The sequence below is a fragment of the Numenius arquata genome, chromosome 2, assembly GCF_964106895.1.
Source record: "Numenius arquata chromosome 2, bNumArq3.hap1.1, whole genome shotgun sequence".
In the NCBI taxonomy this organism is placed as follows: domain Eukaryota; kingdom Metazoa; phylum Chordata; class Aves; order Charadriiformes; family Scolopacidae; genus Numenius; species Numenius arquata.
The window spans coordinates 107,418,368-107,436,067 of record NC_133577.1 but is presented as its reverse complement, the minus strand read 5'-3'; the positions used below and the strand labels follow the sequence as shown (position 1 = coordinate 107,436,067).

General features: G+C 39.9%; 1 protein-coding gene across 1 annotated transcript in view; it reads right to left on the bottom strand.

The window, feature by feature from the left end:
- The window catches only part of PTPRZ1 (protein tyrosine phosphatase receptor type Z1), a 104,798-nt gene that overhangs the window by 60,873 nt on the left and 26,225 nt on the right, over positions 1–17,700 (bottom strand). Inside the window, exons 3-6 of the mRNA XM_074167653.1 lie at positions 4,145–4,324; positions 2,163–2,314; positions 606–701; positions 280–346 (exon numbers count right to left, since the gene is read on the bottom strand). Of these exons, the coding sequence (XP_074023754.1) occupies positions 280–346; positions 606–701; positions 2,163–2,314; positions 4,145–4,324 (495 nt within the window). The remainder of the gene's footprint in view (positions 1–279; positions 347–605; positions 702–2,162; positions 2,315–4,144; positions 4,325–17,700) is intronic.

Here is a 17,700-nt window from a genome sequence, read left to right as displayed (position 1 = left end):
CCGTGGGGCTGCTCTGCAGCCTCTTGTCCCCCAGTTTGTATGTATAACCAGGATTACCCTGTCCCAGCTGCAGAATCTGGCACTCGCTCATGTTAAATTTCATATGGTTGGTAATTGCCCAGCTCTCCAGTCTATCCAGATGACTTTTGCTGTTTCTAACAAAATAGACATTTCTGAGTTCTAGAGAACTGTGCTCTCCGATGTCGTTATGGTTTCATAATTTCACTGAAATGGAATTTAGTGTAATCAGTAATCAATAAAACATGGAGGTAGACTTACCAAAACGACTAACACTATCTACTCCATTAATGATTGGATTATAATCCAGATTGTCTTCTAGTCCAATCTGTTAAAAAGAAATTGCATTTTTTTAACAGTACAGGCTTCACGAAAAAAAATTGAAAGTTCCAGTTTACCACCAAAATTACAGATGACTTAAAGCAGAGCAAGTGTATTTTGCCCATTTGCTTTTCTGTAAGAATAAATTAGAAAGATATATGCAAATTTTTAACTCAGTGATCACACATTGGAACCAGTTAAATTCAGTTTGAACATCTGCCATGTTTCAAAGCCTGCTTAATGACACAAAGATATATTTTGTTTACCTCAAACAAAACTGATAAAGCTCTTAACTTTCCATTTCCTTTAATTGCCTCTTCAAAATTTGTAAACTGATCTGCATCATAGCAGTAGATTTGCATCTGAAAATAAAAATATATTCAAATGTTATATATACCAAAAATTAAAAAAATTAATCAATGCAGTTATTTATATTCCCATTTTGAGAAAAAATGTCCCAGCAATAAATTTAATTACAAATATATGGATTTTTTCTCTATGTCTCATGCCTTATCTGAAGATACAGAATGGAATTCATTGGCTCTTAGCTATCTAAAAATGACTTCTCCTGGAAAATCACTAATATGCAGGAGTTATCCTTTCAAGGAGCACAATGCTCTCCATGGATAAGCCGAGATAACTTGCTGATACTGGACATCTAACCAGGAGTACTGAGGAGAGATGAATCTTGCAATCAGTGGTAAAACATGCATAATAAGTCATTACTATTTCTGCCTTGCAGTAGGTGTAGAGAAGCATTGGTAATAAAAGACTACCCAGTATTTTGTGCCCACATTTGACTGCTGTCATTGGCATCGGATTTGTTGCACCCTTTCGTCTCTTTCTCTGGATGCAGCTGGGTAATCTCCTCCAGTGCCGGGTCACCAACTTGAATGGGTGAATGTCCTGCTCCTACTAGCTTTTCATTTGATGATGACAGAAGAGAATATTCTCTTCAATGCCTTGGCAGGACAGGTGGAGTGAGAGTGGGAATTTTTAAATGGCTAATGAGGTAAAGGAAACGGCACTGCCCGGGGAAAGCTCCTGGCTCACAGCTCTCCACAGAGTATAGGAGAACCTTGGCTCTATTGCTTTGCTCTGACATAGAAGTCCAACATGCTTGGGGTGAAGAGCAGCACAGTTGCCTGCCACAATTACGTCTTTTTAACTGGAAAATTATCTCAACGCCCTGTTGAGGCTTGAAAGTTTGCTCTGCAGAATGCCCTTGAGAGCTACTCCTCTCCTCCACCCCACCCCCATGCTGCTGCAAGCTATTCTGCCAAACCAGCCAGAGGTACTCTGGCCTGGCTGCCCATCAATGCAGCTGCACCCAGGACCTGCTCTCATATGGGGGTCTTGCCATACCACTGCCAGCTCTCTCTCCAGCCCAGGGACATGGGTCATGCTTTGTCTCAGTAAGGCCCAGCAGCTCCCATGGGCTCTCAGCAAAGGCCCAGCTTGGAAAAGTCCATTTACACTTGAAACAACCAACTGCTGTGGAATCTGGTGGGGCAGCCTCGAAGGAGCTTAACTGTTAGTGGGAGCTTGAACTTTGGCAGATTGGCAGAACTGACTTCTAGTGTCACCTTAGAAGATGTGTGAGAAAATGCAGTTTAGACATTCTCAACGTACCACAGAATAATGCCTTATGCTGCCCTTCTAAAAAACATCACTTAAATATTATTAATTTCTACTTGTCAATGATTGTATTTGCAAATAGACTTTAATCAAGTGATAAAGGTATTTAGCAAACAGTATTACTTTCAGCAGAATGTCACATCATCAAAATAGTCACAATCGTCAAAATCTATTCTATACTTTACCTCAAGAGGAAATTTTTGTCCTTCTAAACTATGTTCTGATCCATCTGATGACATGTTGCATTTTCCCCAGTGAAAAGTGATCTTGCTTGCTTTGAATATGGTCTCTAAGCCACCTCCGCTTACATAATAATCATTTGTCAGGTTAATTTCCACTGAAAAAAAGAGAGAGAGGGGAAAAAAAGAAGTGTCAACATAGAAGCCAGCCAAAGCATTTATGACTGTCATATTTCAGTATTAAGTGCTAAAAGGTAAATATGGCATGTCTTTTTCCCTGTATTTCATAAGCAATTTGACAGGAAATTGGTTATTTAAACAAAGTAAGAAGTGTGGTAATTCACTATTAGAATGGAGAAATATGCTTAATTTCATGCTACAATTCATAAAATAGCCATCTAGTGAAGTGCACTATTATATTGGTCTACTGTTGTCTGAAATTAGCCACAGAACTATGCTAAAAAGCTCAGAAAACTGGGTTTGTCGCCAACCTGACCCTCTAAGAAAGGAAATTCCTGAAATAGATAGCGTCCTGAAAGCACCTGTGCTTTTAACAAAAAGAAAATACACACACACACACACCCCCTTATTATCATAATTCTAGACACAAATCATGAGGCAACACATGAAAGGAAAATTCCATCCAGTTCCTAGGAGGACTGTCTGTCTGTGAGACCCCTTGGCTGTGGAGCTGCCTCCCATGGGAGAAGGTGATGACAGGTCTTCAGCTGGATGTAACTGTACACAAACTGTAGATGGGACTGAGCATTTGTCTTCTGGAGGGAATGAGCAGGGTGGAATAGACCAAAGCCCCACATTTGGCTTTCCCACCTCCAGTGATTGTGAATCGTTTGATCTCTTGCTAAAACAGCACTAATGGAGTTTGGTTTCATTCCATTCCTTTCCTCAAGACCTTGAAGACATTTTTAACTGCAGAGCTTAGCAGTTCCTTTTATAGTATCTGAATTGCTGTGGATGAGGAAGAGCTCAGTTCACTTTTAAGGACTTTAAAGAATGTTTCCTTAGGGATCTCTTTAAGAGACAAATGCAGTGGTTATCTCACCTAGTAGGGCAAGAAGGAAGTAAGTCATTTATGGAGTAGTATGTAGGAAGTACAAGATAGGGCTAAGAACACAAATTAGGAACAATGACACTAAAATAAAATAAAATCACTGGTCTAGGAGTCTCACTGGAACTGGTAGGAGGTCAAAGACAGTTGTTAAGAGATTCCTTCCTCCATACCTATGCCTGAAATAAGAAACAGTATTTCCAACAAGCAGCTTTTACTTACTGCTATCCTGGATTTATACAGCAAAGTTGTTGCAAAAATATTTGTCTGACAATGTAAACGCCACCATAAGCCTCTTTTATAGCTGGGAGAAATAGGCACTTGTAGGCATAAATCACTTCCTTCTAAAATACATTCCTAAGGTAGGTAAGACAAATCAGAACATAAAAACACCTATTTCTCTTCTTTGACTGTAAGAAGAAGTCTCAGTGAGTAAATCAGACACAAGTGTCTACATTATAGGCGTTTATATGTAGGTGAGATGAATCCCATCCTGAGATTTTTGAAACCACAACTCATCCATGAAGTGCTTGCAGAGGAGTAGGTAATTTATTCACACTTTAAAAAAATAATTTCTGTATACTTGTTACAGATTCTAGATATGCAGTAACAATTATCATTATTTAACAGCAAATGCTAAATTATTATTTAGCTTTAATGAAGTGCTTATGATGGAATGATAGTGATGTGATTGTTTTTGTTCTGTCTGTGCACATAATTTTCATTTGTGTTTTAGTGATTTCTCTATTATGCTTGCTTATTGTCATCACCTGTTTTTTTATTTAATGCATAAATTCAGAATGCACAGTCTAAGGAAAAGTGAAATGAAAATGTTTCATTAAAAGTCCTTCGTTGCTTGTCCATCCTGTATCACTTTTCTGATGTCATTTAACTCCAAACATGAAATCTGACTTTTTACCTGTTTTGCCAGTGTTCCGAATGAAAGTATCTTCCAGGGTTTCCTTTTCCCATCCATGGAATTTAAGTTTCTTCAGATTCACATTTACTTGGGTGAGATCTTCATCTATATTAATAGGAGATTGTTTGGCACCATTGCAGGCTGAATATTTCTTTCCCCAGTTCTTTTGGTTCAAAGTTCCTAGAAATCAAAACATTTCGGGTAAATACATTTAAAACCTAAACTGGCATCCATGGATTTTTTAATGTGGGAATGTTAAAACACAGTTTGCAATCTGTGATCAGAGCACCTGCCCTTCTTTTAAGCCTCATCTGTAGCAATACTTAGCACACCTACCATTGCATCCTACCTTCAACAGTTAAGGCACTTTTTGACCACTTTAGACATCATAAATACAGGCTTATGAATATCTAGGGATAGTTGAAAACAACAAAGCCCCCCTCACATACAATAAACAGAAATAATAATTAAAATGGGGGGGTGGGGTGGGCGGGGGGAAGCTTTCAGGTGAAAGAAATTGGCATTCAAAACAACCTGGGAATTACTGCAACCCCCTCCTTTCCAAATAACTCTTTTAATCATAAGAATGTCATTAACATTTCTTGTGAACAAAGAAATCAGTCGTCCAGTAAGATTTTTGAATAAATAAAAGCAATAAGATCTTTTAAAAAGTCCTTAGACAGAGGGAAAAGGGTAAAGTGATTCTACCCTGGAAAAGGAAAATGATGAGTGAAGCTCTGGCAGGAGAGCCTGGCTGTGTGGCCTGGCTTTGCCCATGGAGGACCATTCACGCCCACTCCAGCCATCTCCCTTTGCAGCTGCTGCTGAGAGCAGCCAGGAGGTCACAGAATTATAAAATCATTGAGTCATCTAGGTTGGAAAGGACCTTTAATATCATCAACTCCAACCATCAACCTAACATTGCCAAAACCACCACTAAACCATGTTCCCCATGTCCACGTCTACCCATCTTTTAAAAACCTCCAGAGAGGGTTACTCAACCACTTCTCTGGGCAGCCTGTTCCAACATATGATAAAACTTTCAGTGCAGAAATCTTTCCTAATATCCATCCTAAACCTCCCTTGGTGCAACCTGAGGCCATTTTCTCTTGACCTATAACTTGTTACTTGTGAGAAGAGACCGACCCCCACCTCTCTACAACCTTCTGGTTGTAGAGGTCCTGCGCAACAGCAGGACACCTCCTGGGCACAGGGGCTGGCATGGCATTTCACTGTGGCCACTTCAGATACAGACAACAGGGACACAGACAGCATGTCCTTCACCAAAGACTTCATTATTTTCCATAAGAAACGCTTAAGTACTCTACAGATCAGTGTGAGGGGTTAGCAGCTGCTCTGAGAATCTTTTGTTTATATAATATAGCAATATAAATAAAATAATGTTTTGTGTATGTTTATGTGTTTGCATATATATAAATATTTTTTCCTGACAGTGAATTCTGGTAGCACTTCAAAGGGCTAATTAAAACCAAGACTTGACTGCACAGACCTAAGAAAATATAATTGCTTCAGTTAGCTTCCCACTTACTAGTAGTTAAGAGCTAATATTAGTGCATCCAATGCACACATTTGAATTCTATTAGACACGTTGAAATGAGCCAGTGCTCATTTACAGGCTGCTGTGCTACATCCAAGACTGTCAGTGGAAGATTTGCTATATTGTACCCCAGGCAAGGACAGCCCTCATATTGCACTCAGAAAACTCAGAGAGGAGAGAAGAGATGCAGCCAGTCCTGTAACCATGACAATAGGCAGTAACACAAGATGCTCATCTGGATGGCTAGCCACCTAGAAACAAACCTGAGCTAAATTATTCAACAAGTATCAAGTCAAGCGAGTTACCAGTATCACCTTGCCACCTCAGAAGTACTGCAGGTCAGATTGTATATAAACCCACTTCTTGCAAACAGCAGCAGAAGAAATGGTCAGGCACAAGAGAAAAGCAAACCAAAATGAATTTTAGTCATAGGGTTATGAATCTGAATGTCCTGCAGGTGGGGGTTAGAGGCCTGTACCGAGCAAGCAGTGGTCCCCATGGGAATGGCACATGGAGTAAGCTTCCAGCTCCTCCTCAAGTCACACTTCTCCTGGACATTAGCTGTCAGTTATAGATTATCACATGGGCAAATATTCTGATTTCTAATGTGCTTTTCATAAGAAAAGACTGTCTAATACTAATTCACTTTCTCTCTCAAAAGCTTCCCTTAAGAAATCCTGAGCCCAAGTCAACCAAAACTTGGAGATGAATCTGCTCAGATCTTCTATAGTGGAATTTTTAACAAATACTGAAGGTTTATAAAACCAAGAAAGCCAATTTTGTTTAAATATAAATTAAAATCCCTAACTTTTTAAAAAGAAAAGGCTCCAAACATGGTCAGACAGGATAGAAATAACAATTCTCGGCTTGCCCTCTGCCTCCTTGCAGACAGGCCCTTGTTTCTAGGTCTGCTTTCAGCCAGCTTGGTGATTTTCCAAGCTGCTGCAAACTCTTTAGAGCCCTGCCTGGCTCTTTGAAAGTCTCTGCCAGTTTGGGCCGGGCTGGCTGCCCATGGCTGTCCCTTGGAGTTAGGCTGCGCTCCCCGCTCCATGCTCTGTTTCTTTTGCTCCTTCCTTTTGCCACAGCCCAAGACTTCTCAGGCTCCTGCTGTTGCCCCAAGCCAGTAGAAATCTGCTTTCTCTTTCCATTGACATATCCGTTCCCATTTCACACCTGCAGTCTCTCCTTCAGAATATCATCAAGAATCTTTTCCCAACGTGCATTTCCCTCATTGTGCTCTTTCCACCACTGACATTAAAACTGACTGCAGATCACACTCTTTTCTCTCTCCTATCACTGTACTTTTGGGTACTTTCTTCCATGCTTCTTCTCATGAATGCCACTATCCTGTTTTTGCATCTTCCCTTGAAATTCCCTACTATCCACTATCACATTCAATTAAAACAAATACATTAAAATTAGCGAAACTATAATCTCCTTCCAACTTTCACAGTTTCATATTTTGTGGTTTTGTTATGTAGAATGTAAATTCTTTGACTTGTCGTTATCTGTGCCTCAGTGTATAATATAACAAATCCCTAGCATGAAGTTAATGGTAACAATAGCAATTTTAGCTCATCCCAAAAGGCAGTGTCATGCCAACACCATAATCCCTCACAACATCCTGAGCCAGGGCACGTGGAGTTACGTAGGATGCTGGTTGTAGGCAGTACGGCAATGCTGTGGCCCAACCAAGGAAGTTTGTTCTTTCAGTCTGGATGTGAAGCTTTTCGTTAAGTATTGCCAAAAAGAAATGAGAGAAATTAGGAGCCTTGGTGAGATAAGAACATTATTTTCTGTGCCCCAGGAAGGCCTCAAATCTGTGAGATGAGCTTGCTAAAAAAGATTTTATAATATTCTGCCTTTTTTCTGTGTAGAAACAAAGACAATTCAGTCAAGTAAGTGATTATAATAAAAAGATTCTCCTTTCATAAAGAACTTCGTTTTTTACACCTTATTGAAATCTTACAGCATCTATGAATATTTATGCCCCAAGGAAAGTTTTAGAACAGTGACTTTCAGGTAATTACATATTGACATACACTCACCAATAGCCATGGTAAGAAGCTGATCTACATACATTATGTATGAAAAAGATGCAAATGCTATTTCAGCTACTCTCTGGTAGACAAAAAAAAAATATCTATACAATGTGTATGAATGCTAGCTTGAAATCAACCAAGGATAAATCAAAGAATCACAGAATGATATGGGGTTTGAAGACACCTCTGGAGATCATCTAGTCCAACACCCCTGCCAAAGTAGGTCCACCTAGAGCAGGTTGCACAGGAATGTGTCCAGGTGGGTTTTGAATGTCTCCAGAGATGGAGAATCCACCACCTCTCTGGACAGCCTGTTCCAGTGCTCTGCCACCCTCAAAGTAAAGAAGTTCCTCCTCATGTTTAGGTGGAACTTCTTATGTTCAAGTTTGTGCCCATTTCCTCTTGTCCTATCCCTGGGCACCACTGAAAAAATACTGACCGCATCCTCTTGCCACCCTCCCTTTAAGTATTTATAGGCTTTGATCAGATCCTCCCTCAGCCTTCTCTTCTCCAGACTAAGAAGACCCAAGTCCCTCAGCCTTTAGAAATGAGAAGTATTTCATGGTTGCAGAGGACAAGAGGTAAGACTTCTAGCTACAACAAATTAACTGAATGCTCCAAATCCCACCTGCTCCCACTGGCGAATCTGAACAGGTATTTGACAACTTTTAATCAGTTTTCTTCTCTGTGGTCCAGGTGCTGGTGGAGCTGAAAAAGCCACATAACTGAAGGACACCATTATTGCTTGCAATTGCAGAAGTACAAGTGATCTCAGCACTGGGGAACACAGGCCATGTGGAAACTCTAAGGTAAAAATGATATTGAGTCCAGTAACAAGGAACAAGATCTGTATACACGTTGTATGTCAAGAGGGAAATCACATTTGCATAACTACTGAGCAGTTGTAGTGTTGATCAAAAGCTATGGAATTAAATGTACAGGAAATCAATGGCAGGCTCCAGTCTAAGGCAGGAACATGGGGAATTTCAGAAGGAACTGGAGTCCATTCATGATGATCAAGATTATATCTGAGCAGCAAAACACGTTTTATGCATAAATGCTGCAAATGTCAGAGCAGATAATGGTTGTGTCACTATTAGCAAGTAGTGCAGACCAATATGAGTGGATTTATAGAGCAAAACGGTTGGGGTTGAGGACCAGATGTCCAAGCCATATGTCTTTCAAAAGGTTTTTCCCTCAGCCTAGCTCTGTCAGGTCCCATGGGCTGAATGCCCATGGGCTGCTGAAGTGCATCAGGTACGTTCCTGCAGCACATCTCTTCTTTCGTATCAGTGGAGATAAACCCATGTCACGCACTGTAAGACAACTCTACCTTGCTAACCAAAGCTTGGCAAGTGGGGAACAATCAGGAGATTTGCTCCAGAAGTCCACTCCCTATCTAAATTAAAGCACTAACGTAAATGCATTCAGTGTAGGCAGCAGGTGGTGAAACTGCTGCAGTTTACATGACTTGCAGAAATCCAAAGTAAAAGCGAAAGAACCAAATGTTTTTAAACAAGAGCAGATTGTTTTACTGTAGGTGTTATGATGGAAATCATAAATCAAAGCAGTGCCTGCCATTTTGAAAAATATTGTTGAAACTGAGCTTTGAAAATGAATTCCCCCAAATTGTGCTTTGGAAATCTGAGCAGAATAAAAATGTGCACGATATATCTTGATGAGTGCACAGAGGAAGCAACGTTTGTCAAAGCTGTCAGCTCTGAAGAAGTAACTGACAATTCACAATGAGTGAAAATGAGCCCAAACACAGCAGATTACAAGTTAATGGAAGACTGCCTATACCATAACCTCTACCACTCTTGCCCAGGGCAGAATGTCTAAAGAAAATTTTCCTACCCTTTCTTTCTAGGAAATGTTCAGAACTAAGTTTGTTCCTCATCCTTAGCCCCAGTGAACCCATACCTTCAACGAGCGTCCAGTTCTCATTCCGCACTTCACTTCTATCCAGTGCTGCTTTTGGAAGATCTGGGCCACAAGATGTTACTGCACTTCTGTGTTTTGTAAAAATACTTGGAAGAAAAGGATGTGTCAAACAACTCTCTGTGTGTCAGTATCCTGTGCAAGCGGGAAGAGTGAGCAGGGCTGAAGACAAGCTGTGAAATCAAGTGGGCTGTGGTCCTCCCAGCAACCTGCCAGGAGAGGGGCTCCTCAGCATGCTCACACACTATTGTGTGTGTGTCTGCTGGGCTGTAAACCTTCACTACAACCGCTGCTGTTTACTACCATGCATCAGTACTGACTGAATGTAATATTCAATTTATGAAAAATGGGAGATATCTTTTTAAATCAATGGAAAATATACATAAAGAACTTAACATGTAAATCTCAGGTCCAACGAATGGGATTCTGAATACGTGAAACAAACACTCTGCATTTTTTCTTTGTACTGAATATGGGTGTCATTTCTGAGGAAATATGATATTAAAAAGAAAGCTTTGGGCTTTATGGGATTAATAACAATGTCAGAAAATTGCATTCATAAGGAGATATGTCTTACTTGGAAAATTGTACTTCCCAGCACTTCGCTTTAGTAACTGTTGTTTTGACAACAGAGTTTGCGTTCTTAGCTCTTATTAGGATCATGTTTCTCGTGAATGGGCGTACTCCTAGCATGTGCCCCCTCAGGAACTATAGGAAGCTCCAGCTTTAATGACAGTTACAGAAAAATAAATGCTTTAAATATTAGTGAAGAAGCCATACTTCCTTCACAAGCATAAGGTTTGAAATACAGGAAGGTTAGCAATGACTGGAGAGCAGCCCTGAGGAGAAGGACTTGGGAGTGCTCGTGGATGAGAAGCTCGACATGAGCTGGCAGTGTGTGCTGGCAGCCCAGAAAGCCAACCACATCCTGGGCTGCATCAAGAGAAATGTGGCCAGCAGGTCAAGGGAAGTGATTCTACCCCTCTACTCTGCGCTCATGAAACTCCACCTGGAGTGCTGTGTCTAGCTTTGGAGTCCTCAACACAGGAAGGACATGGACCCGTTGGAACAGGTCCAGCGGAGGGCCACGAAAATGATCAGAGGGATGGAGCACCTCTCCTATGAAGACAGGCTGAGAGAGCTGGGGTTGTTCAGCCTGGAGAAGAGAAGGCTCCGGGGAGACTTTATAAAGGCCTTCCAGTACCTGAAGGGGACCTACAGGAGATATGGGGAGGGGCCCTTTGTCTGGGAGTGTAGCGATAAGACGAGGGGTAACAGTTTTAAATTGGAAGAGGGGAGATTTAGATTAGATATTAGGAAGAAATTCTTTACTGTGAGGGTGGTGAGACACTGGAACAGGTTGCCCAGGGAAGTTGTGGATGCTCCATCCCTGGAAGTGTTCAAGGCCAGGCTGGATGGGGCTTTGAGTAATCTGCTCTAGTGGGAGGTGTCCCTGCCCATGGCAGGGGGTTTGGAACTTGATGATCTTTAAGGTCGCTTCCAACTCTAACCTTGATCATCACTATTAGATATCTACTGGTAGACAGACATAGACCATGTAAGTTTTGAACTCTAATCAGTGACAGAGTATTACGCTGCTTCTCACACTAGCAATAATCGGAGGTCTGATTCAGGTTTTCCATTGCTCCTATCTCATTTATTATTTCATGTTTTAAACTGATGTGAACCCTGGGGTTTATGTTATAGATGAAAGAGAGCAGAAAAGAGAGATGGATTCCTTACCTCTACTTAATTTGTTCCCCTCCATTTTTCATCAGCTTTTGCTTTCACAGTGATATCACTACTTATATAAATATAGATTGGGCACATATAGGAGATGAACGATATCCCCTCTGTGTGGACTGTTAATAATGGATTTGCTTTATCAAAAATGTTATTGACTTACCACTTCAAAATGTTAAGTGACTTCAAGGAGGGTTTTTTAGAGCAAACACATTTTATCTAAGATATGAGAAATAAGGCCATGAAAAGAATGTGGGTACTTATACTGGGACAAAGTTTAAATTTAGATGCCAAATCAATACTGCTCTGAACACCAAACTGTAGAGCTATTCTTTTTTTTTTTTCCTTCTTTATTGCTGTTTCACTATTTAGATTGTGCATCCGAACTGGATGAACAGAGGAGATGGAGCTCAACAAACCTCAGGATGCTTCATACCATTAATATCTATGGCATTTAGCTTATTACCAAAAGTTGCACAACGCAGTCTCTAATCCTCCAAGGCACAATAATGATTTCAATTCACATTCTGGATGAATGCACTACTGGCCCAAGGAGAGAAGTTCTGACAATACCAATCTTGTGAATATTACCATAGCTCATATTACAAAGGCCATGACATAGCACATTGCATTCTAGTGAAACATTTTGGTCATCAAAAAATGTATGGTTTAAGTTTTACGTATTTCTGAGTAGAAGACAATATTTCTGCTTGATCTTGATCTTCATTGAAAGGATTTTCAGGTTTTGTGTTTTTCCCCTCCAAAAGCCCCAATTACCGCCACAGCCTATTCATGATCAGTCTCATAAAGTTTATAAAAATTCTTCAGATTGATAAAAGCTCAGACTTTAATGTATGAAATTACTTGACAGGACAGTCACAACTGCAGAGAAAGAGTTTTGGCTTCCAGATTTGGGCTTAGCCAATTATAATGCCCGTCTCTGATTTAATTGCTTGTGGGCTTTCCAAAACTGGACTGCTTGCCAATGTCTAGGTCAAGTGTTCAAAAATTAAATTATACTGGTTATGCTAAAGAGAGTCAGCCCACAGAGTATCTGGATGGCCACTCCAAAAAACTTTAATAAGCTTTTAAACCCTTAAGTTCAACACTAATAAAGTAACTTGCTTTAAATCAGCAGGAGCCAAATATATTTATCCCACGGATTTTTTTTGGCACATATACAGTGACAGGGAAATGAATGCAATATATTTTCTAACTGCAGGATGTAATATTTCAAATAAAGCAACCAGAATCAACAAAAATTTCTAGCTGCTTTGCAACTAGATGCATTCAGGCAAGCCAAAAAATCTCTTATTTTGTTTAGTGCCTATTTGCCATTTTTGTATCTAAGTATCAGCATTCTGACACTGTATTCTGTGTATTGTGTGTATGTGCACACAAAGAAGATAATATGTCATGTATAAACACATACAATAAAAGGATTTTCCTGAGGAGAATACCCTAAAAGATGGTACAGCACTAACCTTTCTTCAGATGAACTCTGGTATGTTAATCTTCTCTGTTCCTCATCTAAAATGTGTTGGACTACTTACCCCTTATTAAAATCTAACTTAGAAGATGAATCAGGAAAATTCTGATGAAACATTTGTTATCTTCAGATTATCAGCCATTTCTTTCACCTTTTGTTTATTTATTTGAACATAAACTTCCTGCTTCCTTCACACCTACAGTCACTGAAACATTGCTCAATAAAATAACCAAAAAGCAATTGAGCGAGAAAAATGTTTTGTTTTTTCACTTTATCCCCACAGAAAAAAACCACATCAGATACAATAAACTACAGTTGTTGAGATACAACGGAAAACTGTAATCACTATTATTAATACAGTGGCTGTCTGGTGATTTTTCTTCCTGGGAGTCAAGTCTGATAATGATTCATAGTCAGACTAAGTGAATTACTGAGCAAAATGCGTAGGAGGATAAATGCCAATGGACAGCTTTCTTTCAATATAGCAACTGTTTGCTGTTCCTCTTCTCCTTCTTTCATTCCCCGATAAATCTGGCCATTGCAGGCTAGTTAGAAAATATGTAATCAAACACTTCTATGCCAGAGAAATACAGATTATCACTGATGCTCCATTTGCAGTGCACTCAATGGGATAGCTGTTTAGACTACAGGAGAAGGATTATGGGAGAAACTCAGTGAACCTTTTAAGCTACCTCTTTTCTATTATTCTCATCCCATTGCTCCTGAATTTGCATATAAGTGCTGCTAGAGAATTATGTAGCAATATATAATAAAAACTTGCCAAGTAATTTTTTATAATTAATGTGGTGTTAAGATCTAAGCTGTATTTTTCAAGTAAGTATTAAGGAAGGAAATTTGGTACAGTGCCAAATGGGAAAATGTCCAGTAAAAAAGAAACATATTCTGAGCAAAAGCTTGGCTTGAATTGAAATTGGCCAGACATGTCAAAAACTACAAGAAAGGGTTCTTCAGGTATGTCAAAAACAAGCAGAAACAGAAGGAAAATATTGGCTCACTATTAAACAGGAGAGGTGAATTAGTCACCAACAATGCTGAAAAGGCAGAGGTTCTCAACACTTTCTTCACCTCTGTCTTTACCAGCACTGTTGGGCACCAGGTCTTGGGAATAAGAACTGAGGTTGATGCAAACACAGACCCACCACCAGTGAAGGAAGAGTTTGTATGTAAACAATTACAGGAGCTTGACCCCTACAAATTGGTGGGCCCTGACATTATCCACCTGAGGGTGTTAAGAGAGTTGATTGACGTTGTGAGGCTGCTCTCCATAATCTTTGAGAAGTCGTGGAGATCACGGTATGCCCCAGAAGACTGGGAGAAGGCTAATGTCACCCTCATCTACATGATGGGCTTAAAAGAAGATCCAGGAAATTATAGGCCCATCATGTACCTGGGAAAGTTATGGAATGAATCCTCCTGGGAGCTATCACAAGTCAAATGAAGCATGTGATTGGGAAAAGCCCACATGGATTCAACAAGGGTAAATAGTGCTTGGCAAACCTGATTGCTTTCTATGACAAAGTAATCTACCCAGTTGATATGGGGCAAGCAGTGGACATTGTCTACCTGGATTCCTCCAGGGCTTTTAATATGGTTTCCCACAGCCTCCTCCTAGAGAAACTGATGCGTTATGGTCTAGACAAGTGGTCTGTGTGGTGGGTGGGAACTGGCTGACAGGCCGCACCCAGAGGGTGCTTTTTAAGAGCTCCTTTTTAAACCAGCAACTGGTCACAAATGGGGTCCCCCAGGGATTGATATTGAGCTCAACACTCTTTAATATCTTCATAAGTGGTCTGGATGATGGGATCAAGTGTACCCTGATGAAGTTTGCTGATGATACCTAACTGAGTAGGGAAGTGGACACTTTGGAAGGGAGAGCCACTCTGCAGAAAGATCTGGATAGGCTGGAAGAGTGAGCTGACAACAACCTTATGATGTTCAACAAGGACAAATGTAAGGTCTTGCACCTGGGAAAATATAATCCAGGAATGCAGCACAGGCTGGGACCTACCCAGCTGGGGAGCAGCTCTGTGGAAAGGGACCTGGGGGTCCTGGTGGACAACAACCTCAATGTGAGTGAACAGTGTGCTGCTGTGGCAAAGAAAGCCAACAGGATGCTGGGTTGCATTGACAAGGGCATCACCAGCAGAGATAAAGAAGTCATTATCCCACTCTACTCAGTGTAGACTCAAAGCTTGCACCAATTCTAAACAGACCAACAAAACGCACTTTAAAGGACCATCAGCTGGAGCAAAGAACGAGGAAGCAATAATCTACTTCAAGTGCAGCATTTAGCATCTGTCTGATAAGTGATAGTTGATGTAGTCCCAGGAGATGAGTACAATGAAACCCATCTTCAACAGCAAGAAACCTCATTTTCGCCAGAGTACAGATCACCATATAAGTCTAATGAATTGCACCATGACAGTCTTCGCTTTTAAGTCCTTATTGCTACAAGGTAGACTCTGCTGTATTCTAGAAATTATTTTGGATGGCAGAACCAGGCCAGAAACAAAATGCAACGATGAATTTTAAAAGAGAGCATGTAATTTCCTCCTTAGCTTCTCAACAGATCAACAGATCTAACAATATTGGCTTTCACTGAGAAAATGGTTTCCTTTTCTCTCCTGTTGTGGTATGACCTCCGTCCTTCCTCCCCTCCATTTCCCCCCTTCCCTCTTTCCTTCTTCCTTCCTTTCCTCCCTTTCTTCCATTTTTCCTCCCTCCCTCCTGGACCATTAAATGTTAGTGAGCAGTCTGTTTAGTTCCATAAAAAGTCCTGTCGTGGTATACCACAGGGGCACTTCTTCCTGTTACCAAACACATGCATTATTATGTTGCTATAACCTAGGAAAATAACTTCTGTCAGTACTCGTCTATTTACAAGAATAATAAGTCTCATAAAGGCCACAGTCATAAGTTCTGATCCAAAGCCTGCTGAAGTATATAAATAAATCACAAGTAGGTTCTCTGGGCTTTGGATCAGAATGGCTGTGCACGCATAAAAAATCACTACTAAACACTAGTGGAACCGTAGATGCAACAATCCCACAAATAGCCATGAAAAATGTTGGCATTTACCCTTGAATAGCAAAACAGCATTTATTTCAACTGTGAAGAATAACATAAAGATCCTGAAAAGCAAGGACTACACAGAAATAAACCAAAGCAAGAAAAACATAAGGATAAAAGACTACTGGATTACATCACTGGCCAGTCAGTCCCAGCAGCTGCCATCAGATAAATTACCCTAATGTCCAAAAGGATAGAGAAGTAATTCTGGTTTTCTGCTCCCCAGGTTCTCATTTTTAGAGAGCTTCATTTTTCACAAAATGAAGCTCCTACATATCTCCAGAAGAACAAAATACCATAGGAAAGTGGGATTTCTTTTTAGCATCTTTTAGCAGGATTTTGTATCCCACTTCTATGGGAATTTCAATACCTATTATGTTTGCATAATGGTAAGGATAAGAGGAGGTGATAGGCAGGAATTTGTTCTATAGTATTATATTGAGCCACATGGATTTCTTACACAGAACCATAGCTGTATGTCTGCTTATCTACACAATTTCTTATCACATACAATTTTTTACTTTAGAAAGGCAAGTCTAGTTCATAAAATGGCTCTTTAGAAAGGACTTTGACTGCAATAGAAAAAACTTTAATTCTCTTTCCTCCCCCTCCCAGTAAAAGAAAATCCTTTGAAAAACGTTAAAAATCACTCCCCTCTTAACATGCCACAAACCTTCCTGCACTAACGGTATTACTTTATTTGGACGAAGTAAATTTCAGTGTTACCATTATGTTTCCATTTTGTTCACAGACTTTATAACAGATACTTTCAGAACTGCCATAGCAACGTCAGTGGATGTATGACTCTCCCTCTGATAATAATCCATGTTAAATTTAAATAATACTATTACGTGATTAGTCTTTTTTTGAGACTATCAGATCCTCAAAAACACTCTTTACCAACTCTTCCACTGAGTAAGGTTTTACCCAACCTTGACAAGATAACAGCATTATGTAAATTACACAGTAGATATTTCTTCCAAGTATTTTCTCCACAAATATGTTGTGTGAGTCTCTTTTTTTCCTTTCAGATCTATAAAAAGGCCTAACCAGTTTTTAAAATCTTTCAGTATTAAGAACTTTCAAAGTCACTTTCAATGCTGAGTAGTTGTCCTTAAGAATGCATAGCTAAAAGCTATTGAGCATTAGGTGAAACTCACCTCAGACGGGGAACTCACTGACCATTAATTTACTTTCACAGATGTTCCATTCTATCCTACACTGGAAGCTGTTTGAAATGAGGATGGAAGCGGCATTAACTGCTACAGAGGCACACACTTAATTCATGTATCTTGGGACAATTGCGGTCTCACATCTGTTTCAGCCAGCGAGTAAGTTCTTGTCCCTCTGTGAGTCTTGTAGTGGTAAAACTGGCCTAAAATGTCTTGCTGCTGTTAGGAGCACTGCTTTTTGCTTCATATTTTCTGAGACTAAGAATTAAGTCATTGTACTGTCTGTATTGACAAACAAAGAAACTGTTGCCTAAACTACTCCCTCTGAGCCAAATGTTCATAGTGGGGATTCCAGGTTTCATATCAATATTGCTTTAATTCACTAAACTCTTTAATGGCTTAGTACTTTTTTTTTTTTTCTTTTTATCTATGGCTAATACACAGAATAATCAACTTCATGAAGATTTGTGTCATCATTTTTCTTTTTCTTTCCTCTGTGGAGAAAAAAAAATATTCTCCTT